General features: G+C 43.7%; 2 protein-coding genes across 5 annotated transcripts; one reads left to right on the plus strand and one right to left on the minus strand.

The window, feature by feature from the left end:
- Positions 1 to 993: 993 nt before the first annotated feature.
- On the minus strand, positions 994 to 1,878 carry MRPL57 (mitochondrial ribosomal protein L57). Its single transcript, XM_090029064.1, has 2 exons — positions 1,722 to 1,878; positions 994 to 1,457 (listed from the first exon to the last, which is right to left on the minus strand). The coding sequence occupies exons 1-2, from the start codon at positions 1,786 to 1,788 to the stop codon at positions 1,138 to 1,140; spliced, it is 387 nt and encodes a 128-aa protein (XP_089885190.1). The 5' UTR covers positions 1,789 to 1,878; the 3' UTR covers positions 994 to 1,137.
- SKA3 (spindle and kinetochore associated complex subunit 3) lies at positions 1,817 to 20,504 on the plus strand. 4 transcript variants are annotated; one of them, XM_090029030.1, is made up of 9 exons: positions 1,817 to 2,042; positions 3,113 to 3,177; positions 6,763 to 6,928; positions 9,608 to 10,034; positions 14,686 to 14,786; positions 15,615 to 15,799; positions 16,039 to 16,251; positions 17,547 to 17,665; positions 19,821 to 20,504. In XM_090029030.1, the coding sequence occupies exons 1-9, from the start codon at positions 1,940 to 1,942 to the stop codon at positions 19,825 to 19,827; spliced, it is 1,386 nt and encodes a 461-aa protein (XP_089885156.1). In that variant the 5' UTR covers positions 1,817 to 1,939; the 3' UTR covers positions 19,828 to 20,504. The 4 variants fall into 4 exon arrangements, with proteins under 4 accessions (XP_089885156.1, XP_089885164.1, XP_089885147.1 ...); XM_090029021.1 differs by lacking the exon at positions 1,817 to 2,042 and adding an exon at positions 2,058 to 2,240 and having other exon boundaries at positions 16,042 to 16,251; XM_090029016.1 differs by lacking the exon at positions 1,817 to 2,042 and adding an exon at positions 2,060 to 2,240.
- The last annotated feature ends 4,965 nt before the right edge of the window (positions 20,505 to 25,469 follow it).

Here is a 25,469-nt window from a genome sequence, read left to right on the forward strand (position 1 = left end):
AAATGGGAACTCAGTCCAAACTGTTATGGCCTCCCTGGTTTTGTTATAGCTGCCTACTCTTTCTCTCAGTGCCTGCCCCACTATAACACAGCTTTCCCAGTTGCAGTGGTAGAAATGAATTCAAAACTATCCTTTATTAATTAGATTCTAATCATGGAAAACTAACAAATTCATAAGTTGTCCACATATAGAATCTAATTACGCACAGTGGGGCATCATCTTAAATTTGGGGCGGTCTTGGATTCAGGTTAGCATGATCTTTCCTCCATCTGGAAACTACTCTGAGGGCAATCTAAGTCTCATCTTTCATCAAGTAGAAGTAAAGGTTTCCCCTCAATTTATGCAGTACATGCATTCCTGGAGAATACTGCATAAATCAAATTTGCATAAAGCAAACCCACTTTATAGTATAAGAAATAGGGATAGGTCCTGTTTCAGCTGCTCCCAGGGCCACTCTAGCCGCAGCTACCTACAGCCACTGGGCTGCACCATGCCCCAAATGCCCCCAAGGCCCTGCCTGTCTCTACTCACCCCAGCTCCTGTTGCAGCTGTCCTGGGAGGAGCTGATACCAGCTCCATATAGCCGCTGGGCTGCACTGTGCTCCGTCACAGCACCCAGGGCCACTGCAACCGGGGCTGGGGTGAGTGCCGTGCCCCACGCCACCCACATCTCTGTTTGTCTGCACTCACCCCAGCCAGTGCTGGAGCAGCCCCAGGAGCAGCTGGTGCCAGCAGCTCCCAGGGCTGCTGCAGCCAGGGCTGAGGCAAGTGAGACCATGGCTCTTTCCCCTGCTCCCACAGACTTACCTGCTTGGGGTAGGGGGGACATCTGTGCTTATCGCATAAAGAGTGAATTTACCTTGCATATAATGAATTATGGGTGTAAATATGCTCATCACATAAGAGTGAATTCACATATAAAAGAACCTGGATAAATCGAGGGAAACCTGTAGTATAGAATCCGGCTATTAAACTTCACACACACACAACAAATCCTTTCTGAAGAAATCTCTTTTAATTTCAGTAACTCTTAACAAGATATTGCATGTCTTTCACATCTTTGTCCCCAGTTTTCAGACAGGTACAAAGCTCCCCAGACCCAACGTAAGCGCACTCCCACAAAGCAGGCTGCATTGCTCAAGTTGCTGTCCATTTTTTGGACACATTTAAATGATTCAACCGATCTCCAAGATACTTGTGTGGGGGGAAGTTGGAGACCATCCGGCTTCTCAAAGCCTCCCATTGTGCCTGTCGCCGCTCGGTGTTATGCTTATACTCTTCCTTGGCTGTCAGATATGAGCAGCTCAACCAATATTGGTTCTCTGCTTCGATTTCCAGTCTCCTAATCATCCTTGTCTTCATGCCCAGAGTCACCTTCCTTGGCCGCCTGTACTTCCCAATCCATTGGCTCCCAGGAATCTTATTACGGAGTAGGGCCAGGCTCAGAAACATGGCACCTTGGGAAGCCAAAACACGCATCTTTAATCTCTTCGTAGGCTCCAGCTCCTTGGAGCCAGCTCAGAAGGGCAGCAGCGGAGGCGCGGGGCTGCCCAGGGTAGAGCTCGCTCCCTCCCTCCCAGGCTCCCCCATGCCTTCCCGCTCCGCTCCCCAGAAGTGCCCTGCTGCAGCAGCAGACACGCCTGAACCACCGCGGCGCCTCCAGAGAGCGGTCGGCCGGCTCCCACGCCCGGAGGGAAGGGAAACACCGCGCCCAGACTCACCGTCTAGCCCCGGCTCAACAACAAACACGACCCCGCGCGCGACAAGATGGCGCCGCGCACGCCTCATATGTCATCTCCTCGCGCGGGAGGGCGGGGCCTCGCGGCAGCCAACGAAACGCGTCCTCGCGGAGATTTGAAACCGCGGGCGGGCGGGAGTGGCGCTTCTGCGTTTTCAACCGCTTCCCGGTCTCAACTGCGAGTCGGGCTCCACCGTCATCATGAGCGTGTCCGGGAGCTTCTTCAGCGGCCTGCGCCAGCTGGCGGTCACGCTGGAGCGAGAGACGCGGCAGCTGGAGCGGGCATTGAACCGGGAGGAGCGTGGTGAGGCGGGGCAGGAGGAGGCTCCTGGGAGCGCAAGTGCCGCGGGCAGCCCGCGTGTGCGGGGCATGTGGCAGCTCAGGAAGGGGCAGGGAGAGGAAAGTGGAGTAAAGGAAACGGAGTGGCTCTGGGGAGAGAAGGCAGGTGGCACCTCCGCCAAAAAGGCTGGCTCTCCACTGAGCCGGTGCATTCTCGCACCAGGTGCGTGGAAATGTCGTATTTGAAATTCAGCGTATTTTCATCTGTGATGACTTGATGACACCGAGAAGCTTTGAGCCAGGGGTCTGGTGGGGATTTGTTTTTAGCGTCTAAATTGTTGTTAGAGCGTTGTAGCCTTGTACATATCCGCTCGCGCCGTTGTCTCCGAGGTCTAAGGGCAGTCGGTTCTCCTCACCTTCTCCGTTTCCTCAGAAGACCGTTAGTAGGATCCGGGCAGCCGCGTGCTGTTTGTCTCTATGCATTCTTCTCTTCCTCTGTAGTCTGTCTGCACGTTTGTTTCAAGAGTCTTCACTTGTCAGCTTTTTGCTCTGTACGTTGCAGTGTCTCGGCTCGTAGTAGCTGTTCCCTTTTATTTCACTTACGCACATTAACTCTATTTCCAGTATAGCATGCACAAACTGATTTTGAAGACACTAGCCTTGGTCTGCCTACAAAAGTAGTCAGTTAAGTTGGTATTTATGTCCTGTTGTCTGCAGGTGAACAGACAAAAACAATCTAAACACCTTTTCAATATCTGAACTGAAAATTTGCTCCATGTTTCAAGGGACATTTCTGGCAATGTAGTCTCAGTCACTTGTATTACCAATATTTGGATTAGTAACAGTGGACTTAATCTGATCCCAGTCGGTTTCTGTCATCTTTGCTTTTTACACTGATTTTGCTGCAGTCTTGTGGTGCATGCTGGATTTGATGTATGATTTCATGCTTGATGCTCTTTTTTGTTTTTGCATGTTGACTTTAATAGAAGCCTACAGACATAGTAGAAATAATTGAGATTACAGATATTGTGACAAAAAGATACCGATCCTTCTGTATTTCTTCCAAACTTGTTTTTGTTAACATTCACAATGAAGACTATGAAGACGAACCTCCAGTGAGAGTGTTACATGATTTGCATTGTGAAGTCAGAACTTTAAAGGTAATGTGTGACTCACCTCATTCACCAAATTATGCTGTTGTTTATCTTTTTACTTTCCCAGTTTGTGGATTATACAATTAAACATTTCAGCAGTTTTTCTTCATGAGAGTCAATAGCTTTGAATCTGACTTTATTATTGGGACCTGCAGACAAAATGGTTTCCGAAGTCAATACACACTTTTTATAAAGTTGATGTCAGCCACTTGAGTGCCTTCTGCCAGTTGGTGCACATGAGAGGAATCCAATTTCAACTTTAACCTTCCAGGGTGTGGTTTAAAATAAAGACATCACACTGAAAATATTTTCCTGTCATCTTGGTATATGGATACTTTGTTGACTGTGTTCAAGTAGTGTGTGTGTGTGGACTAACATATATTAAAAAAAAATCTTAGGGAGTTGGCTGTAGTATGGAAGGGTTTCTAACAGAGCATTATTCCAAGTAAATATATTTTATCACATTTTACAGTGAACTACATAAAACTTTTCCATATTTTAAATTTGTATTTATACTTACCAATGTTTAAGGGTCTGCTGTAATGAATTATTGAGGCTTGTACTTTTAAAGAGTTTGGAAGCTAAACCTGTTAAATTAGCCCTGGGTTTGGGGCTCTTGCTTTTTTCCTCCTGCATGCAGTGGAAGCAGGAAGATACCATTAGTCTGTAAAAATTCCTAATGTTCTCTTTTGTTTATTAGTGTCACTGCTCCAAATTGCACTCCCTTAACCACAATCCATGAGGTGCCTGTGATTCTCCCAGTGTTCTGTCTAGAATGTGCTAAAGGGCAGAATGCAATCCTGGAGCCTTATGTGAAGTCCTTCCTATAATCTGACCTGTGAGCAATGACATGGACCGCCTGCCTTTCTCAACCCATGTTGAGCCATACACCCCTTAAATCAAGTGCTCCCAATGCTATTAGTTGTGGATAGTAGTGGTAGAAAGATGCTGCATTGGAAGTGGATAGTTTAGTAAAGGTGATGGAAGGCTGGCATTTCTAGAAAGAAAGATAGTGTTGCCATTGTACATAGTTGACAGTTTATGGCGGTTGCATTTAGGTTAGGCTGGAGACATAGGCCTTTATTTATACAGGCTTTCATGTCTACTACTGCAGATTTTGAGGAATTTGCATCACTAAAAATCCTAGTGGGAGAGGGGAGGGGAGCATACAGACGTTCCAGCCTGTAGCTGCCCCCTCTCTCCTGCTCCCGTGTGTTCCCAAGGCGGGGGAGCAGCTGGTGGGGACCAGGGAGGAGTTGAGTGGCTGGTGTTCCTCCTGCATCCCTCAGACCAGATTCAGCCTAATATGGGGAACACTAAGGGAACTTTTCTCTGCTGTTTTCCTGCACATTTCTCAGACTGGGATCAACCCAGTTTGGGAAACGTGCAGAGAGCATTTTCCTCACTGCTCCCCTGTCTTCCCTAGACTGGGGTCACCCTAATCTGATAAATGTCTGGGCATGCATTGAATTCTTCCCAGTCCCTGGGTGCAGCCAAATGAGAAAATTGTGTTTAGTATTTATTTCCTATATAAGTGAGTCTGCTGCAGGAGAGAGAGATCTTCCTGGTTGAAAGGTTATCTTTCTCCTGGAATCGGCATGTTTCCCAAGGGGAAAAACTTCACTAATGCACATGTATACCCTGTTCCTAGTGGGAGAGTAGCATTTCTCCCACTAGAAACATAATGTCTATCCTACCCATAGAGTGTGAGGGCCTTTTGGATGGTTGAAGTCTTTACTTATTTGCTTTTTGTGGCTTTGTCAAGTATGATGCAAGAAGACTGCAATTGTTTGTCTTCACAAAGAATAAGAGGGAACATGATGAAAATATGTATAATACAGATTTCCTTTGCTTTATGCTGTACCTATGTTCCAGGAAAACAGTGCATAACTTGAATTTGCATAAAGGGAACCCACTTTACAATGTAGCAAATAGAGGTATGTTCCAAGACCTTGACTGTACTGACTCTCAGACCCATTTCGACCACTTTTTACAAAACAATTTTGGTACTCTCCAACAGCAGATAGTGCACATAAGCACAAGGTAGTGCTTCTTCACAGTTCAAAATCTCCAGTTTTGTCTCCAGTGTTAGTGAACTTCTCTTGCGCTTCATTGATGGACCAAAAAGAGGGGTAGGAGATAAGCTAGTGGGATGCTTAGAAGCCATAATGGGGATGGCAACTACAGAAACATATGTCATAGACAGCGAGCGAGGAGAACAGATCCACACAGGAGACTATATATTTGGATGCACATCACTTCCACAGTGAACCACAGAAAGCAGCTGACTGCAGGCTTCCACCACTCCAGTCACATAAGAGTGAATTTACCTTGCAGATACCAAAATTTGTTATAAAAATGATCCTTGCATAAGAGCGAATTTGCACATACAGAACCTACATGCAGCAAGGGAAACCTGTATAATTGTTTAACCAGACGTTGTGGGGGGGACAGTTGTTCTCCCAACTTCAGCACAGTGACACAGGGAATAATTTTAATGTATAAGCTGACAAATCCAAAATCGGTAAACCAATATTTTTATGCAGTGTGCAGTTAGACAGTTACCTTCTTTGCTGCATTATGTCACTGAGACCAAACCAGTTTTAAAAGGGTTTGGACGTGTGAATAACAATTCTAAATAACTGTCAGAATTCAAAATGTGTGCTGGCATTAATGTTACATCTCTAGCTGCTGGTCACAACCCAGTTTTTTTGTTGGTATTAGGAAGAGGCCTAATGTAGGATTCATAGCTGCATAATGAGAGATGTTTCATGTTCTCAAACATCTTGTGATATTTAGGCTATTGATGAAAAACAGGTATTATCAAGCATGGCAACTCCTCTTTTCAGAATTAGAAACCATTTCTAATTATAAAAGTAGCTGCTTGGTGATGAGTCCCTATGGAATTGATTATTTTAATGTTGTTAAATTTCAATTGTATTGTCATATAACTAATTGTTAGTCATATACCTTTAATAGATGTCACTTCTACTCTTTATAATATATGCTTACATTGCACCAGGACTGCTACTCAGGACTGTGCTTCACTACCCTACTGAGTGGTTTCCCATGGTTTTTTTCTTAAAACAAACATCAGTAATAATAAAAAAAAATGAGTCTGCCTACCAAATTTCAGCTGGTGACCAGTGTTCAGAAGGAACAAGATGTTTAGTAAAACTGCTTAAAATTTTAGGGTTTTTTTTTTCTTACTATACACATCTTTATTTTGTGACTACTATTTTGAATAAGGAAAGCCTTTTCTTGAAGGTTCATTGCTTTTACCCATTCGCTTAAATGTCATTATACTCCTTGCTGATCCATTAACAAAAGAAAGGAAAAGTTGCCTATGTTCTTGTTATGTACAAGTTAGTTGTTTATATTAGGATAGGGCAGGACTCTAAAGTGCTACAGGTATTTATGAATAAATCCATGCATAGACACTTATACCAGAACAAGTGTTGCGTTAGTTTGTTTGTTTTTAAGATTAATCTACTTTGTTAGTCAGGACTGTATCTCACTGGACATAAGTCTATGTACACACAAGGCGTTAGACAGGTTTTTATATACCACTATCTTTTTTTCTTTTCAAAGGGGGATGTTAGAGCTACCCTTGAAAAGAGTCGCTGTGAAAGAGAAGAAATGTATGACTACATAAAGGCTAGCAAAGTGCTGATGCAAAGAAATGCATCTGATATTGGAAAAATAAGAGAACTCTTCCAGAAATATGGTTATAAACCACTTGTCAGGGATAACTCAGGTAATGCTTCTTGAAAAGAAACATTTGAGGAAATGCGATTTGCTGAAGCTTGAACTTTACAGTATATGTATCTACATTTTATAGCTAGTTCATACTGCATCTGACCTGTTCTTTAATATAATGTGAGCTTAGGCTAGTTCTTATTTCTGTGAATTCCTATCACTTCACCTGTTTATAAATCCCTGGAAGCGTGTGTAATCTAACTGGGTTGTGTGAACACATTAGACATGTATCACAATAATAAGCATAACATTGCAGCCCTTGATCTTTTATTTTTATACGTGTACCACAGTAATAGTTTTACATTAGTATTCAAAGGGTCTTCTGCTGCTTGCTCTAAACCCAGACAAAAAACCCAGCAGTTCTAGAGTTAGATTAGCTTATGTTTTGTTTGGGTTTTTCTTAAACTCAATATTAGAAAAAGATAATGAGTGCTTTGTGGTCACTTAACAGCAACGTTCTTAAAACATCTTGGTTAACACATTTTTGGACTCAACTCTTAGCCAAGTTTAGGCTTTGCATAGGCAAGAAGTAGCACTCCTTCACCTTAAGCTTGCTCAGATCCTTGTGAAAATTTCAGAAGGAGTATTCTTTTCAATTTAGCTTAAAATGATTCCTTGATCTAAGGCTCTAAACTATACCAAAACAAGAGTACTAGTGCTCAAATAAGTCGGTGACAAAAAAAGAGTGGTCCATGATAACTACCTGTGTTCTCACTCTTATTTCAGGGTAGGAGTATTAATCTAAAGCCAACTTTCAGTAGCTTATTGCTTTCTTGGAGGAATAAGCTACCAGAGGTTAAGGGCAAGCACTCATGGTGAACCATCGTTTGCCTCAAGGTAACTTGTTCATGAGTGTCTGCTGTAAATATATATGCAGTGTCTAACAAACCTGGTTCAAAATCATATAATTGGTTAAGAAACAGGAACTCTTGTAAGTGAGATCGCCTTTTCTTGAACCACCTACATGGTTGAGAGACATAAGCAAGTTTTCAGGTATCACAGTACCATTCCTCGGGCTGCTGGAAGAGAAGCAGACACAGCAGAACCAGGTAGCAGATGGAGCCAGGTTTTATGTAAAACCCCATATGTAAATAAAACGTAAGCAATTATCTGGCAGGCAGAAGAGATGCAGTAAAAACATGCTAATGGAAGAACAAGATCATTCAGGGGGATTGTTAACACCTGTGAAATGCAGAGGTTAACAAATGGAGTATGCAGCCACTGTCTGTGTTAAATCGCTGTCACTTAGCGTCCACTTAAATAATGAATTTCTGTTCCCATGATCATTTTGTGATATAGTTTATATATGATTTGTACACATACCTTTTAAGTGGTGAGGGTAGCTTTCAACAGAGTCCTACTGGCATTAACCTTCTCTTTAACCCAAAAAAAGAGGAGAGTTTATTCCCAGAACTGGAAAGAAATTTTGTTTCCAACGTGCATTTTTTGTATAGTTGTTAACTGGAGGTGCACCTCCACATCGGTCCCATATTGGATCAGCACTGATATAAGGAAAATTGACAATGTCAGCAATCAGCTTTTTTTGGCTTATGTGGCTGATTAATGTCCCTGATAAATGCCCTACGTATGCATGCAGCTGCAGCACAGCACGCAGGTGGTCAGGAGCACAGTCCAGCAGCCGGGTCAGGCTGGTAAGTCTGTGAGAGAAGGGGCATGAGGGGAGTGGATCAAGGTCCCCACAGTGAGGGAAGGAGTGGGTCTGGGGCAGGGGTAGGTGCTGCACAGACAGGATGGGACAGGGGCATGGCTTCCACCACTACATGCAGCCCAGGAGGGTAGGGCGGGGTGTATGCCCCCAGATCTGTATATGGGGCAAGGGTGGGCTCTTCACAGTAGGAGGCTGGGCCGGGTTATGCTCAGGGCAGGCGGTGACAGCACTAGGCAGGGGACTGCAGCCACCCCAAAATTATAGCCCCCACCAACCTCTCCTCCCAGTGCTGCTGCCACCTTCCCTGAGTGAAGCCCACCCTCACCACACATACAGATCCGGGAGCACATGCCCCCGTGCCCTCCCTGGGTGTGTACAGACGTGGGAGCTGCCACCTCCCTGCACCTCCCAGATGAGCTGCCTGCCCCAGCTCTACTTGATACTCACTGTGGAGGCCTTGATCTGCCCACACCCCTTCCTTCAACCACAACAGATGTACCAGCCCAATACTGCTCTCCAAACTTATCGGCTGCATATCAGCAATCGGATCAGTATCAGCCAATATGGTTCATTAAAAATCAGCCATTGGTACTGGCCCAAAAAAAACTCTATCAGTGCACCCTTAAGTAATAAGTTAATATTTTGCTTTTATAAGAACTACTTTTTATTTAACAACAAATAAGGCTTTCTGCTACTGCTTAGCCTTACATTTTCATGCTTATTAGCTTTCAGATCTTATTCCCCATATACTTATTTCAATAAAGACATTATTTTTTGGATTCCTTTCAACAGGGTTTCAGTTTTTTACAAGCAACCCTTGTGTATGTGGGCCTAAGCACTGGTAAATCTGATTCCAGGTTCAACATTATTAGGAGTAAGATGAAGGGGCCAGTCTTTCATATTGTACTCAGCAGTGGATTTGGAAAACAGTCTTAACTGTTTTCAGTCTCAGACAGTTTTTTGATGATACACTGACATTTGTCACATCCTCTGTCTGTAACAAAACAGTGAAGGAGGAAGACAAGGAAGTTAACCATGAATCCGAGGTATCTGATCAGAATAATTCTGATCAAGAAGAGAACAAGCCTGGCATTCCTGCCTACATTGAAAAACCACCTGTACCTCAGGATCCTCTACGAAGCCCGCATCTGTCAGATTTTGGTCTTTCACAGTATGCTTTCTCCAGAACGTGGAATGCAATGAATATACAAGCCCAAACAAATATGCATAAAGAAGATTCAAGAAATAATACAACTCCGGCCCCAAAACAGATGCCTTATATGCCACCCATAACACCCAAATGTACATTAAAGATGGATGGTTGTGAGCATTTAACTCCAAAGCTTGAACATTTTGGCATTAGTGAACACACCATGTGTTTGAATGAAGACTATACAATGACACTTATTAATAAATCTCTTCAGGCAAACAAAATGTAAGTAGATGAGTTTTTTAATTTGAGGTTTTTTTCTCTTGTATTTTCTGTAGTTTCTTCTGTAGTGATATTAGTTCCCTACCAGCGTAGGTTTTGGTGACAGGTGACCTGATCTTCTGTCTTTTCTTTGCAATTTCCTGCTTTTAATATCCAGCTCTTTACATGCATGTATAGATAGGGTAGATCAGTTGCTTGTTCCTACAGATATTGTGCCACTAAAAACTTTTTTCCCAGTTTAAATGAGTTTAACATAGTGCAGAGACAGGCACAGTGTATATTGCGAGCCTCAGAATTGGGTTCCAATGTCAGTAAATATTGTCTTTTTTACAGTAATCATCAAAGCACTACTTTTTTAAGGATATTTTAATGACTAGAGAAAAGATGTCTCTACGTTACAGATTGGTGCACAATAAGGTTGTTTTTTTTGGTTTTGGGGTTTTTTTTAAAGTTAGCACTTCCTTTAAAAGTAGTCATCAGCTGTAATGTTGACGCTGCTTTGGGGATAAATTCTAGTTGCCAGAAAATAATATAAATGCTTATATGATGGAAAAAGTTTGCAAAATTAATTCTCTGTGGTATTTACAACAGACATTGGAGTATTGATAATTTGGACTGATTTCAGGGCCTGACTTCCAAAAATGGGTGCAACCAAGCCTGAAAATCAGGCTCTTACTGTTCAGAATTGAATGAAATGGAGAAAGTAAACAGCATAACTGATTTTAAAGCAATTAACTTCCTATTGTTTGGTTGTAGTAGGTAAGGTTATTAACAGAAGTTACAATATTATTACTAGTACAATAACAAAAAAAATCCCGTTAGCAGGCTTCCAAACTTCTTAGCAACAAAGCTAACTCACAATTGTATACAGACCTAAATTAATTGCAACTCATGCTAACCACACCAACATCGTGTAAATCATCAAAGGCTGAACATTGAGGATTAGGAGCATCCTGCTGTTTGCAGGGGGAGGTAGTTGAAGTTAGGAGACCTAAAGGGATGTTTGACTTCAGTCAGCTCCTTGCTTCCTGTAGTCTGTGAACTTCGTTAGTGTTGCTAGACTGAATAGTCCATCATGGCTTTTTTTTTTATAAATAGGTAATGCATATATTTTAGCTATTGTACATCAAGGCAGAATGAATCAAAACCACTCATTTTTGTGACTTAAGTGAACATCAGGAAGCCTTAATTTAAATGATTGACTTTAATGTACTTTTCCTTTTGCACTTCTTTTCCTAAGGAAAGAATTGATCCAATCAGTTGATGTGACTACTAAAATATGTAGGTTAGCAACTAAATATAGCCTTTACTCTATTTAGAGTACTACTTTGAGCCAGATCCAATGCCTACTGCAGTACTAAATTTTATGTGCTTAGTTCCGCAGTGAAATCTAAAAACAGGAGTTAATCATGCAGGATCCCTATACAATCCGTTGGAAAAGCTGAGTGCCTCAAGGGAGTCGTTTAGAACTAGTCAGTAAGAACCTGCAGGCATGGAATTATTTCTGAACTCCCACCACTCTTGGAGCTGCAGGTATCAAGACTACAGGCGCAACGGCTCTATCTGCTTAGAAACCTACCCTGAGAGGATTCAGCCTACTAATGTTCTTACAAGGAACTGAACACAACTGGAAGTGGTGCCTACCTTATAATAAGCTATATTTTATTTCCTAGTGGTTATAGCATTTGCATAGGCCCCCCTCATCTGAGAGAGGAGGGTGGATTCAAATCCACATTTTTAACCTCTGCATAATGCTGGCATTGCCAGGTTATAGTATAGATTGGTTTAGGGCACACTTCACCTCTTCTGTTTCTGCAGTAAGACAGTTTTAAAGGATGCAAATTTATGAGGCTAGAAGGGAAATAAGCAAGGAGGAGTCTGACTCTGTAGCCTAGTGATTAGGGTACTTCCCTAGGACAGGATCCTGGGTTTCAGTCCCTGTACTATCTATTCCTTTTACATAAACCAGTCCAAGGTTAAACCATAGAAATAATCCTGAGGTAAGGGACTGGAGTAGGTAGGATTCTCTTTCTTCTTCCCTGCCTCCAACTTGAAAAGCACATCTTTAAAGATCCACAGAGGCAGAATTATCTTAATTATTTTTTCATTAAGCTATCTTTAAATGTGCTTGATTTCTTAGGTAAAAAGTGAATGATCAGCATTTGTATTTAAAACTGACACAAACAGATAGCCTGTGTTATCTGACAGATATTTCTAATCCTCCTAAGCCAAACTTTTGAAAGTATTGAGGTGTCTGAAGATGAACATAAGTGCTTGTAAAATTTTACAACAACGCCCAAAGTAGGTTAGATGCCTGACTGTCACTCAATGAATGTTAGACCCCTCATGCGCATTCATTTAATGGCGCAATGGGATTCGATTCAAATAGCACCATTACTACTTGCTGGTGCAGGGGAAGCCCAAGATTATGTCCTAGCAAGTTGAAAGGTCTGGCTAGGACCAACAGTCAGCTGACTGTGGTTCTGCATGCTGGAGTCAACATCGGAGACTTGAATTGCAGCATGGGGTCAGAGCTGACAATCAGCTGATTGTCAGCCCTGGCTGGGAAAGCCCCAGTCCAGCTCAAAACTGGGATTGTCTGGGTTGGACTGACAATCAGCTGATTGTCCAAATCCCATGCCCAGCAGCTCTGGCCAGGCTGCCCAGCACAGGAAATCAGAGACATTTTACTGGGGGAAGAGTGGAGAAAGCTGGGAGCCTTGGATCCTCCATGCCCAAGCAGCCTAGCAACAGCTGCTGGACAAAGGGTTTTAAATTCCCAACAAAAAAACCTCCTCAGCACCTAGGGTGTCACAGGGTCTATTGAACCTCTCTCACCGTCTGAGGCTGAACATCTGGGGAGTGTTAAAAAGCACAGCTGCAGTCCCTCTGCAAGCATGTATTGTTGGGTTTTTGGGGTTTTTTTGCGGGGGGGAGGTGTATTTTAAAGCTCTGTGTGGCAGGATCTGTTAGTCAAGACATAGGAAGCTGGGCTTTCCTGGCTCTCCAGCTTCCTGTACTCTGCCCTATTAAGTGGCGGCTCCCAGCTGTATACCCGCTCCCTGATGTCAGGCTCTTGGCACCCCCACCTGCTCTCTGCCTCCAGGGATTGAAGAGGGGTGCTGGGTCCAGAACCCAATGCTGTCCCCAGCCTGATCACACTTATCAGGTAAGGGACAACTGTGGCCCAGACTCTGGGGCTGCCCCATAGTGGATCCCTTTGGTCAAATGGGCATCAGGAGTTGTCATGGATCAGCCCTGTTATGCCACATGTTCAATTTAAGGCGTGATGCACACAAGCTATGAAGATGTTACACTTTGTTTGTAGAATATGTTTGTGGCTTGCTTGCTGTACTATCACACCATAAATTGGCATTAGCATGTAGAAGGATTACTATTTATGCTGCAGTTAACTCTCTAATCATATCTTAAATGTAACATGTCAGGGCCTAAGTCTCCTCACCTGCTTTAGCTTCTTCTGAAAACCTGACTAGAATCTATCTGTATCTTTTTAGATGCCTTTATTTCTGTTTGAAAATCTGTGTCTTTCAAGTTTATTAGATCTCGTTCTTTTTTTTTCCTGTTTTTTATCCATTTATTAAAGAAAGAAAGGTAATTAAGGTAAAAGGCTTTTTATTTTTCCTGAACAGCATAAATTAAATGTGCTTATGTTTGGGGATGTGGTAAATACTAACATTTGTTCCACAGACAGTAATATATTTACTCATTGCAATATGTAATTGTTTTAACCTTGGAATAAAGGGAGAAATGTTTTTTTAATTTCTAACTATATTATTAAATTGGAAATTATGACAACTTACATTACAGCCTAATCCATTGAGGCTGCTTACAGACTTGGTGGGGAGGGGGAGAGAGGAAAACAAAACAGCACTTTACTTTCACCTTGGCATGCCCCTGTGCTGAGTGCAGTGCTTGGCCAAAAGAGGCATCATATCAGCTTGACCCAGCTCGCCCAGCATCTGAAATAGCTTGCGCTTCAGTGGAGCTTTTTGGCACTCCTATCCAATAGCTGATTCAATCAACTATTAGATAAAAGTGCACAAGCTATCTAGATGCCGGTGATGTGGGTCAAACTGAAGTGCTACCTCTTCCTGTAAGGCGCTTTTTTTTTCTTCCTGGTTGGGGGTGGGGTTCCACATCTGTCAGTCCTCTAAAAGTAAATGAGTTAGTGCTTCATCAAAGGATCCTCAGATTTTAACAACTTAAGGCAGGGGTGTTGAAAATAGGCAGGTAGGCTGGATGTAACTCATAGAATTGTATCATCTGTCCCACATGGCTTCTGGAGGAGTTGGGAATTTGGGGTAGAATGAGCACAGCCAGAGCCTGCTGCTGAATTCTGGGTAACAGAGGCTGGTTGGATGCTTTTAGGTGTCATTGGGTTTAGAGACAGCTGTGTTAATTCCTGCAGCTCCCTGAGATGACAGACACTGTTTACCTGGCCACTGGAGGTGGGTTTGAATCTGGCATGTGAGGTTTCCCATGGTTTATATAGTACTTTGCAAAATTATCATGGTTAAATATTCTGGTTACTATGGCTATATAAATGTTAACGGTATTCTTTCAATCATGAAACCCCAGCATGATTTCTTAATGTTACTTTTCTAGCTATAACTTTTCTTTTGGGAATTTTCAGGGTAACCAAGTATAACAATAATGAAGTTATTGCAGTAACATCAAGTTCCAGCAAAATTATGGTTAGTCCTGGGCCAACAATGAAAATGCCTACTAAAAATGGTGAGTTCAAGGCATTCTCAATACATGTGAATAGTGGTAACTTTTTAATTCTGAAGTGAATTAACTACACTGACATTTCATGTCCAGTATTAATTATATACTAAATGTGCAGAAAATTATTCCCAAAGGATACAAAATTAGGAGGGTTTGGTGTGAAGCATCTGGACTTACAGGAAATTGTTTGCTTTTTCTGTTTGCCTATCCAACCAGCATCTTCTAAAGGGACCAAAAATAGAATCACTGTGACTCCTTTGCTTTCAGTAAAGGTACTGTCATGTCCCCTTCATTATGCTCTTTGAGAACCCTGTTTACAATTTAAAGAAGCAAGAATAAAGCCACTGTAAAAACTAGTTGACCAGGCATTATCACTTAAGTTTTTCAGGAGTAGTTGTGCAGTACCTTAAAAGGGAAAACAGAGACTTTGTATTGATTTGCACTAAGATCTTTATGCATTTTCATTTGCAAGCGTTTAGAGTCCAGAAAACTTAAGCACCATTGAAGGAAGTACTTTTCTTTAAAAAAAATAGGATTTATGTGCATTTTTAAGCAAGAAATTAGTTCTTGAAAGGAAATATTGCATGGGTTTGGACATAGAACTTGTAGGTGTATCCAGTAGATGGAATAAGGCTTTTATTTTTAGATGTCCTAGTAATGTGATTATCTCTTTAGTGATAAAGTGTCATGATGTCGGCATTTGATGATGTTATTCTAGGATATGTGAATAAACAGAAACTATTTCTCAATTTCTAATACTGCAGTGTGAAACTGAATGATGATAGAAGTTCTGTTTATCCAAGCATGTGAAATTATTAGTTGTACCTATTTCAGCTCTTGATTATATGGCTTCTCCCTTGATGCCTACTTTCTGCACTCCTGGCTTGAAAATTCCTTCCAAAAGAGATGCTGTCGCTTTATCAAAATCCCCGGATAGTAAAGAATCAATTACTTTTAATGATTCATTAATACCAACACATCCCAACTTTCAAACTGTCTGGCTAAAAACAGAATCTAAAGTAAGTATTAAATAACACTTTACTAATAATATTTAAGATAATGTGCGTGATAATGTAAACTAACGTAACTTTTTTAATGAGTCAGTAATGAGATTCCCTTCCCACGCTGCTTCTATAGGCAGGTGTATCATTGTAGAATTTAACATCTGAACACCAATTTTTAAGAATACTATTAATCACCTCCTATAACTGCTAGACTAACTTAAGCCATTTTACTACACTTTAATCTTTTTGTGCAGCAGTTAAAGCAAAGGAACAAGGATGAGTCAGTGGGAGAGAATGGTATGACAAATCAACCACCCACAAAAAATTGTGTTCCTTCTATTTTAAGCTCAGACAAGTATCTTGAACATCTTGGAGAACTCTCTCCTCCAAAAATATCAAACTATGAAAGTCTTCCTAACACTCCTCCACCTCCAGAAATAACAGAGATACCAGAAGACATTTTACAGGTTGGGGTTTGTTTTTTGGTTTGTTTGTTTGTTTTTTTTATTTTATGTGTGTCTGTGCACAACTTTCAAATTTGCAGGGCATGGTGGTGGCAGAATAACACGAGCATTTTCTACTGCATCAGAGATGTGAGTTCAAGCCCCACTCCAGACTCATGTCATAGGCTGACCTCAGTCAACCAATCAATAAGTGGTTATTGCAGAGGTGGATCCAGCCTGCAAAGGAATTTTGTGTGGTCCACAGAGCATCTCTCAGCCCTTCTCCACCCAGGGGGGCAGCCCAAGCCACGGCACATGCGGTCAGTCCTGGCTCCGGGCGCACAGCAGGGCTGGGGCAGCGTGACGGCCAGACTTGCTTCCCAACATTCTCAGCGGTGATGGCCCCTTCCAGCTGCCACCACTATTGGTTCCAGCTCTGCTGCCTGGGACCCATCTGCCCCACACCCACTGCTAGGGGCAAGACCCACAGGGGCAGGGCACACAGCTGGGCAGGGAGCAGCACCTGGGAGCAAGACAGGTGGGCAGGGCTGAGATTGCAGGGCAGTCACAGCTTGGGGCCAGGGGCCAGGGCCCAGGACAGAACTGGGTGATCTGGTGCCTGCGCTCCACGAAACTGGTGCCTGTTGCAGGGGCATGCAAGGAGCAGATTACAGCTCTGCCCCGGACCCTGGTTCTACACTATCACCACCCTACGATCCTTGCCTCTGTCTACCCATCCTGCTCCTGGATGCTGTGCTTTACCTACCCACAGCCCCATCCCCCGGCTGAGTGTGCCCTGCCTGCACAGGTCTCTGCCAGTCTGTCTGGAGACCCTGAGATCACAGGGTGGTGACAGAACAAGGCCAGGACACAGGGCACAGCCATGATCCACTCCTTGTATGCCCTTGCCTGTGGAGCTGGTGCCCATGTTGGAGACATACGGGGAGCTGATTGCAGCTCTGCCTTGGACCCCAGTCTGTGCTGTCATGGGCCCATGATTTCAGCCCCACCTGCCTTTTCTGCTCCCAGATGTTGCTTCCTCACAACTTGCAGCTCCATCTTAGCTGCCCTGGTGAGCGCAGAGCAGAGCCACTTAGAATTTTGGTAAGCTGTTCTAGAAACCACTGTTCCTTTACCTTATGCATTCAGTGGGTTCTTGGACTTGGGGAGGACCTTTTTGAGCATTTTTATAGCAATTCTTTTATTTGAAAAAAGTATTTTTTCATCATGTTTCACTCTTCATAAATAGTTTGCTGGTCAAAATGAGTCTAACTCAAAGCATGATGATAATCTTTAATCCCTCTACTGCTTTATTTTAGATATTATCAAAGTATAATCCAAAAGTAAATGCACCTACAGCCAAAAAAATGGAGACCAAACCAGGAATTACTACAAGATTTGGAAGTAATACCAAAGATTATTGCAACAAAGAGAATAAGTAAGAGTTAATTCCTCAGATGTGCTAAAGCAATCAAATCTGTTTAATGGGGGGTGGTATATTTGAAGGGATGCATTAGTTTAGAAATGAATACAGTTGTTTTCAATACAAATACCAGACCTTGGCCAGGTCCCATGCAGCTGTATGCAGCCCCCCAGCTGCCTTCGCAGTCAGCCCCAGTTTTTGGGCAGGTGCAGCAGGCAAGCTGCAAACAGTTGCATGGGGCTCCAAAGTTCTGGCACTGGCTCAGTGCCAGTGATGACTGCACACATGGCTCAGAGCATAGAGCAAGGAAGGGCCTGGGGCAATGCAACCACAGCCCCCCCGCCCACTCTGCTGTGCACTCAGAGGTGCATGTGCAACCTCCGCCAGCAACAAGGGTCAGGCCCCTTGAAGCTTCCTTGTGCTCTGCCTTGGCGCACCAAGTCAAGGTATGGGTCAGAGTTGGAGTGTGTTTTGCACTCTGGCCAAAAACCATTGCTGACCCTGTTCTATACTGACAGCCATGTGTGTATCTAATTTAAGTCTGACAAACTAGTGAAATCCAGTCTTTGTAAGTAGTAACGAGCCAAATTCCAATCAGTTACTTCGAATATGAAGGCTAAGGAAATGCAAACAAATTACCTCAGATGTACCTGTGAGCACCGCCTTATATGGTACTTCATGCAAGGTGGTTTACCTCTTGCTGAGAGTGAATATAGCTACCTCTAATTTCCCCTAGGTCAGAGCATGCACACAGGCAGTTCCTACAGAGTTCCTAGCACACTGTAAATTTGCACCCTAGCTTGCTCTGTAGTAACTTGTTGAAATTTTACCTTGCATATTTTCCTATATGGACACTATCTAGTTCATCTGGAACCCAAGCATGTTTTAGGAATTCAAACAGATATTTGAAAAGAATCCAGATAAGTTCATTACTGAACTGTCTTAAACACAGATCAGCAGAGACACTTTTCATAATGCCTGACACCTAATTAAATATTCAAGACTCAGAGCATCTTGTATTACTTCATGTTACCAAAGAGCAGCTGCAGAATAGTTATTATAATACTGAACTTGTTTACTGAGTTCATTTCTATCTATGTAGTTGGATGCTTTTTTGTATGTATTTTCTCTAATACATAGATGCTGTAATATGTAATACTGCAGATGATAATTATAGTTCATTTTGGAGCTGATTGTTCAAATTGACATTAGTTTAGACAGTAGTATTGTGCAGTATTACTTTAATTTTGTTTCTGTTGGTAGAACCTGTTATGTTTAAAAGACTGTTTAATATTACTTGGTTTCCAAAGACGCATCCTTTCTAAATGATATGCATGGAAATATAATTCCCACTTCTTATTAGTGTAAGGAGAGAAGTAAACAGAGGTGGATAAACAACTGATTAAATATGGCCTTATGCCTTTTCTTAATCGGGAAGGAACCTAAGGGCTGGTGTATGAACTTAGTAAATATAATGTTCTTTCTTGACCAAAATAGAAATTAAATGTCAACATTCTTTAGTCTCATTTATTTTTCTTCTAGGGCTCCTTCGCTTGTCCTTGAACAAAAGCCTTGATGGCTTCCTTGGGTATTGTGTTTGATATTGGGTCACGAAATCAAGGACTAGAAATGCCATGTGATTTTTCTTAAGTGACTAACTGCACAGCCCAGTTAGATTCTGAATATTCAAAGCCTTTCAGCAAAAAAAAATTAAGGAAAAAAAGCTTGAACCTTCTTAAAGAGAAAGTTATTGGTGACCGTAGCGGGTTCTCGTTCAATTTTATTATGACTGGGGCAGCCCTGCCCCACATGACATAGCATCAATGATGAACAAACAAACATACAATCAAACAAAGGGTTAACTCGCAGCTAGACCAGGAGAGAGGATACTGTCTTGGTGCTACCTCCTCCATACCGCCCTCTCTTTCTTTTCCCCCAGCTCTGTTCAGTGGGAGCTTTTAACTTCCTCTGGTCCAGGCATTCATCCCTGTCAGCTGCTTCCCTCCCCCAGCAGGCAGGCTAACATTTTAATGGCCTGAGAGATGCACCCAGTTACAATGATAAATAATTTGTGCTTCTATTAATATTTCATATAAGCTAATACACTATACATTTATGTTTTTTGATGCTTGTTTTGATATTTAATTTGAATTTGTTATATGTTTTTTAGGTTTTGAGTAGAAAGACAACATGCTTGCAGAGTTGCCCAACATAACAATATTCAAAAGGGGCCCTGTATTAGATGGAGAACAGTGGATAGATATTTTGGCTAATATACATGAAACTTGGATCTACCTGCATAGTGGAATCAAATTGAGCTGTGATTTCTAAATTTGAAGCAAAGGACCTTCAGTTTCTCACAGATCATTATTCACCTTAATCCCACATGGTACTCTATTGAAGAAGAGGAGTGGTGGTGAAATCTGTGGACTCTGTTTTGGGAACCATTGTATTTGAGCAAAACTGGCATTTTAATTTAGCCGGCACTTTCTTGTGACAAACAAAGCCCTTGATAATATCTTATTTCCGTAACTGATAAGAATTCTCTTTATTGAAGATGCTATTGAGATATTAAACAAGCGGCCTCTTCAGGATGTATATGCAGGGGATATTATGGATATTTCCAACCAGATGTTTGAGGGGTGAGCTGAGAAATGGGGGGGGCAGGGTTGGTCTGCATTCATAAATTATCTTGCTGAAATTTGCAAGAGTTCACGAAGGTTAAGGAAAGAAGAACTATAGAAAAGAGACTAGTACAAAGGAAAGAAGCCTCTTGTACAGAGGATTTGGGGGAAGCAATCTTGCTTACTTTTTAACAGTTTGTACTAAATCTGCGTAAAATAAAACATTGTCAAAAATATTTATCCATGTTTTTCTGTATTAATGACATTCTTCAAAAAGCTGTTGAATATAAGTCATATGTAATTCTTCAACAACTGAGGGCCAACAGTTTTTGTTTTGTTGGGCTTTTTTTATAACAGGAAAGTCTTCTGCTTGGGGAAAAAAACCATACCTCAACAATTTTGAAAGGGAAACACTGATGCATCACTCTGTTGTAGTTGGCAGATTTCTGCTGCAGCGTCTCCCTGCTAACAAGAAGTAGATGATGCCCTACATCTACAGATTTTGGTGTTGTTACTGAAAGGTCCAGAATAAAACCCAACTTTCAGCTTGGGTAGCAGACTATCTGCTTCCTGTGGTGAAACAAGCTGATAGTTCAGATTTCCTGACTCTCTCATATCATAGAATCATGGAATCAATGAGTCGGAAGGGACCTAGACAGATCATCTAGTCTGACCCCCTGCCATGGGCAGGAAGGAGCACTGGGGGTGGGAGGGGTCATAAGACCCCAGCCAGGTGTGTATCCAGTCTCCTCTTGAAGATTTCCAGGGAAGGTGAGAGCACCACCTCTCTGGGAAGCCTATTCCAGGCTCTGGCCACCCTTACAGTGAAGTAGTTCTTCCTAATATCTAACCTAAACCTATCCTCCCTCAGCTTGTGGCCATTGTTCCTGGTGACTCCAAGGGGGGCCCTGGTGAACAGACTTTCCCCAAGTCCCTGCTGCTGGCCCCGATAAGGTTGTAGGCAGCCACAAGATCTGCCCTCAGTCTCCTTGCAGAGACTGAAGAGATTCAGGTCCCTCAGCCTCTTCTCATAGGGCTGGCCACAGAGGCCCCCAACCATACGAGTGGCCCTCCTCTGGACCCTCTCCAAGTTCTCCATGTCCTTGAAGTGTGGCACCCAGAACTGGAGACAGTACTCCAGCTGTGGCCTGACCAGTGCCGCATACAGGGGGAGCAAGACCTCTCTGAACCTGTTAATGATGCCCCTGTTGATGCATGACAGGGTGCGGTTGGTTCTGCCTATTGCTTCGTCATATTGGCAACTCATATTCATCCTGGAGTCGGTCATGACTCCAAGATCCCTCTCTGCCTCTGTGCTGCTGAGAGGGTCAGCCCCTAACCTATAACCATAATGCTGGTTCCCCTCCCCAGGTGCAGCACCCTGCACTTGTCCTTGTTGAACCACATCCTGTTCAGGTCCACCCACTTCTCCAACCTATCCAGGTCTGCCTGGATGCACTCCCTGCCTGCCGGTGTATTCACTTTACCCCCCAGCTTGGTGTCATCAGTGAACTTGAACAGGGTGCACTCCACGCCCTTGTCCAGGTCACTAATGACGATGTTGAACAGCACTGGCCCAAGGACTGAGCCCTGGGGGACTCTGCTGCCCGCGCCCTCCCAGGTCGACATCAACCCGTCCACCACCCTCTGGGTTCCCCCCTGGAGCCAGTTTGCTACCCATGTGACCGTGCATTCGTCAATGCCTCAGTCCCTCAGCTTGCCCACCAGAATTGGGTGGGACACTGTGTCGAAGGCCTTCTGGAAGTCCAAGAAGATGACATTGACTTCCTCCTTCACATATAAGCTCTTGTTACCTGGTCATAGAAAGAGACCAGGTTAGTCAGGCAGAATCGGCTTGGCACAAACCCGTGTTGGTTACCCCTCAACATCACTTTCCCTGTAGGGCTCTCAAAAATGTGGCCCTTGATAATTTTTTCAAAGACCTTCCCCAGGATATAGTGAGGCTGACTGGCCTGTAGTTGCCAGGCTCTTCCTTCCTCCCCTTCTTGAAAATAGGAACCACATTGGCCCTTTTGCAGTCCTCAGGGACTTGGCCTGAACACCAGGAGTCCTCAAACAGCCATGCTAATGGCTCCGCAATGACACCAGCCAATTTCCTCAGCACCCGTGGATGAAGGTCATCCGGGACCGCTGACTTGGATACATCTAAGCCCTCCAGGTAATCCTTAACTAGGTCTGAACTAACAGCTGGGGGACTCGCATCCTTCCTGGGCCTCTCTACGCTGTCACCTGAGATCACCCCATTATCAGCAGACAGGAACACTGAAGCAAAGAACTTGTTGAAGAGTTCTGCCTTCCCTCGTGCATCCGCCACCAACTGCCCTGCCCTGCCCTGCTCTGCCTTGTAGGGGTCCAGTGTTACCCCGAGACTTCTTGCTACCTATATACTTGAAGAAGGATTTTTTGTTATCCTTAATCCCAGAAGCTAATCTAAGCTCCAGTGCTGCTTTAGCCTTCCTTACCAAATCCTTACAAGCTTGGGTCAGGGAAGTGTACTCCTCCTTTGTCCCTGCCCCCTGCTTCCACCACCAGTATGCTTTTTTCTTTGCCCTCAGGCCAGTCTGGATATCTGTGCTCAGCCATGAAGGTTTCTTGGACCCTTTTCCGGCCTTCCTGCACAGAGGAATTGCACCCTGCTGTGCACCAAGGATAGCCTCCTTGAGGAAGGACCACCTTTCCTGGACCCCGTATTAGCTACCCCCTGGGCTCCGAGTGCCTGCCTGACTACTGCCCTGAGCAGACTGAAGTTGGCTTTCCTAAAGCCAAGCATTTGCACTGTGCTAGGTACACCTTTCTCTCATTTCTGTTTGTTTTTGCACAGTAGCAACTTTAATAAATGTTTGCCAGGGCACAAATAAAATAGTAGAAGTGCTCTGGCCAGCAGCCAGGCCATCTCCCTGGAGGACCAACCCTCTTTGTTCCGGCACATGCTATTGTAGCATGCACTGTGCCACATTGTTTCTCTGCTTTTTTTGTTACTGCAGAATCGCAGGCATGAGGTTTGCGATGCCACAAACCTCATGTGTCTGTATGTCTGGATGCAGCCACAGAAAGAAAATTTATGCCTTCCATGTTTGTGGATAGTTAACCCTTGGGCTGCTGAGCCATGAAGCTTGGGATTAGACAAGCCACTGTCTGCTTCAAGGAGAGCTGCACGCCTCAAACTGGGGAAGTCCAGTAGGAGCGTCTTAGAATTCTAGGAGAAGAGACTAAGGATGAGGAAGATCTTACCGGAACAGTTCTGAGTATAATCAGCGTGGGATGAAGACTCCAGCACTATCACATGAGGAATAGATACTGTCCAGGAAAGTTACTACTGGTAGGAAACCAACTGAGCTGTGTGCCTTCCAGAGTAAAAAAGACAGGTGTGTCTGAGCCAGAAAAGACTTGACATACTTCTATATGTTTGCATCTCAAGGGAGGCTCCAGGCAACCTAACAAAACACTAAACAGGACGGGATGTAGCAGGCAGTAAAACGATTCACACTCGAGGAGTGGCCATATTGAAATGGCAATGTACCACAGAGTGACACCCTACTGAGTGAGGGATGAGCTACATGTGCAAGATTGGCTTTTGTTTGAAGGAGACAGATTTTGGAGGTAATGTGAAATGACATCATGCTTCCTGCTGGGTATAGAGATACCACTGAAATGAGCCAGAGAGAGTATCTACTGGCCAGACCTAGATGCCTAATTAAAACCATACATCAAACAGTGAAACTTGTGCAAATTGTGCAATGACTAACAGGAGACTACAGCCTCATGAAACATCTGCCTTCATAGATTTCATAGACATTAGGGCTGGAAGGGACCTCGGAAGATCATCAAGTCCAGCTCCCCACCCAAAGGGCAGGAAGTCAGCTGGGGTCATAGGATCCCAGCAAGATAAGCATCCAGTTTGCTCTTGAATGTGTTCAGTGTAGGTGCTTGAACCACCTCCGATGGCAGGCTGTTCCAGACCTTGGGGGCTCGGACAGTAAAGAAATTCTTCCTTACGTACAGCCTGAAATGGTCTCGCAGTAGTTTATGACCGTTCGACCTCGTCATCCCTTGGAGCGCTCTGGTGAACAAACGTTCCCCCAGAAACTGGTGGTCACCCCTGATAAACTTATAGGTGGCCATCAGATCACCCCTGAGCCTGTGCTTTTCCAGGCTAAAGAGCCCCATGGCTCTCAGCCTGTTGTCGTAAGGTCTGTTTTCCTGACCTCTGATCATGCGCGTGGCTCTTCTCTGGACTCTCTCAAGCTTCTCCACATCCTTTTTGAATTATGGAGCCCAAAACTGGTCGCAATACTCCAGCAGCAGCCTCACCAAGGCCGAGTACAAAGGGAGAATGACGTCCCGGGATTTGCTCGAGAAGCATCTATGGATGCAAGCCAGCATTTTGGTCGCTTTAGTAGCTGCAGCATTGCATTGCAGGCGCGTGTTTGCGGTCAATGATGACCCCCAAATCTCTTTCTTCTGTAGTACTAGCCAGTGTAGCACTACCAAGCCTATAAGGATGCTTCAGGCTTTTCTTCCCAAGGTGGAGAACCTTGCATTTTTCAGTGTTAAACACCATCAGGTTCTCATTTGCCCATTTCCTGAGCCTGTCCAAGTCAGCCTGGATCACCCGCCTTTCTTCAGGTGTGGATGCTTTGCCCCAAAGTTTGGTGTCATCAGCGAACTTGGCCAGTCCACTCCTGACTCCAATGTCCACATCATTAATGAAGATGTTGAACAATATGGGTCCAAGGACCGAGACTTGGGGGACCCCACTTGTCACAGGACACCATGATGAATGACTTCCATCAATTACAACCCTCTGGGTCCAACCACAGAGCCAGTTTCCCAGCCAGTGGATCATGGTGGACCCAAGGCCACAATTGACCAGTTTCGCCAAGAGGTGATCATGGGATACCGGATCAAAGGCTTTTTTGAAGTCAAGATATATGACATCAATCTCTTCTCCCTTGTCCAGGTGATAAGTCACCTGGTCATAGAAGGAAATGAGATTGGTCAAGTAAGACCTACCCACAACACACCTGTGCTGGCTATCCCTTAGGATGTTGGCGTCGGCCAGTCCATTAAGGATGGCCTCTTTAATAAACTTTTCTAAGATCTTCCCCAGGATAGAAGTCAAGCTGATGGGCCTATAGTTAGCCGGATCCACTTTCCTCCCTTTTTTTGAAGAT

Source organism: Crocodylus siamensis, chromosome 1 (assembly GCF_052110815.1).
Source record: "Crocodylus siamensis isolate JL-2025a chromosome 1, ASM5211081v1, whole genome shotgun sequence".
Lineage (NCBI taxonomy): Eukaryota > Metazoa > Chordata > Crocodylia > Crocodylidae > Crocodylus > Crocodylus siamensis.

What these genes read in the sequence shown, in the direction of transcription:
- MRPL57 (XM_090029064.1), bottom strand. Translation starts at nt 1,788, where the DNA reads ATGAGGCGTGCGCGGCGCCATCTTGTCGCGCGCGGGGTCGTGTTTGTT. An exon ending in TGTTGAGCCGGGGCTAGACG is followed by an intron (nt 1,458 to 1,721) that starts GTGAGTCTGGGC and finishes TGGCTTCCCAAG; the next exon opens with GTGCCATGTTTCTGAGCCTG.
- SKA3 (XM_090029016.1), top strand. Translation starts at nt 2,108, where the DNA reads ATGTGGCAGCTCAGGAAGGGGCAGGGAGAGGAAAGTGGAGTAAAGGAA. An exon ending in GTGAAGTCAGAACTTTAAAG is followed by an intron (nt 3,178 to 6,762) that starts GTAATGTGTGAC and finishes TTCTTTTCAAAG; the next exon opens with GGGGATGTTAGAGCTACCCT. An exon ending in ACTTGTCAGGGATAACTCAG is followed by an intron (nt 6,929 to 9,607) that starts GTAATGCTTCTT and finishes GTAACAAAACAG; the next exon opens with TGAAGGAGGAAGACAAGGAA.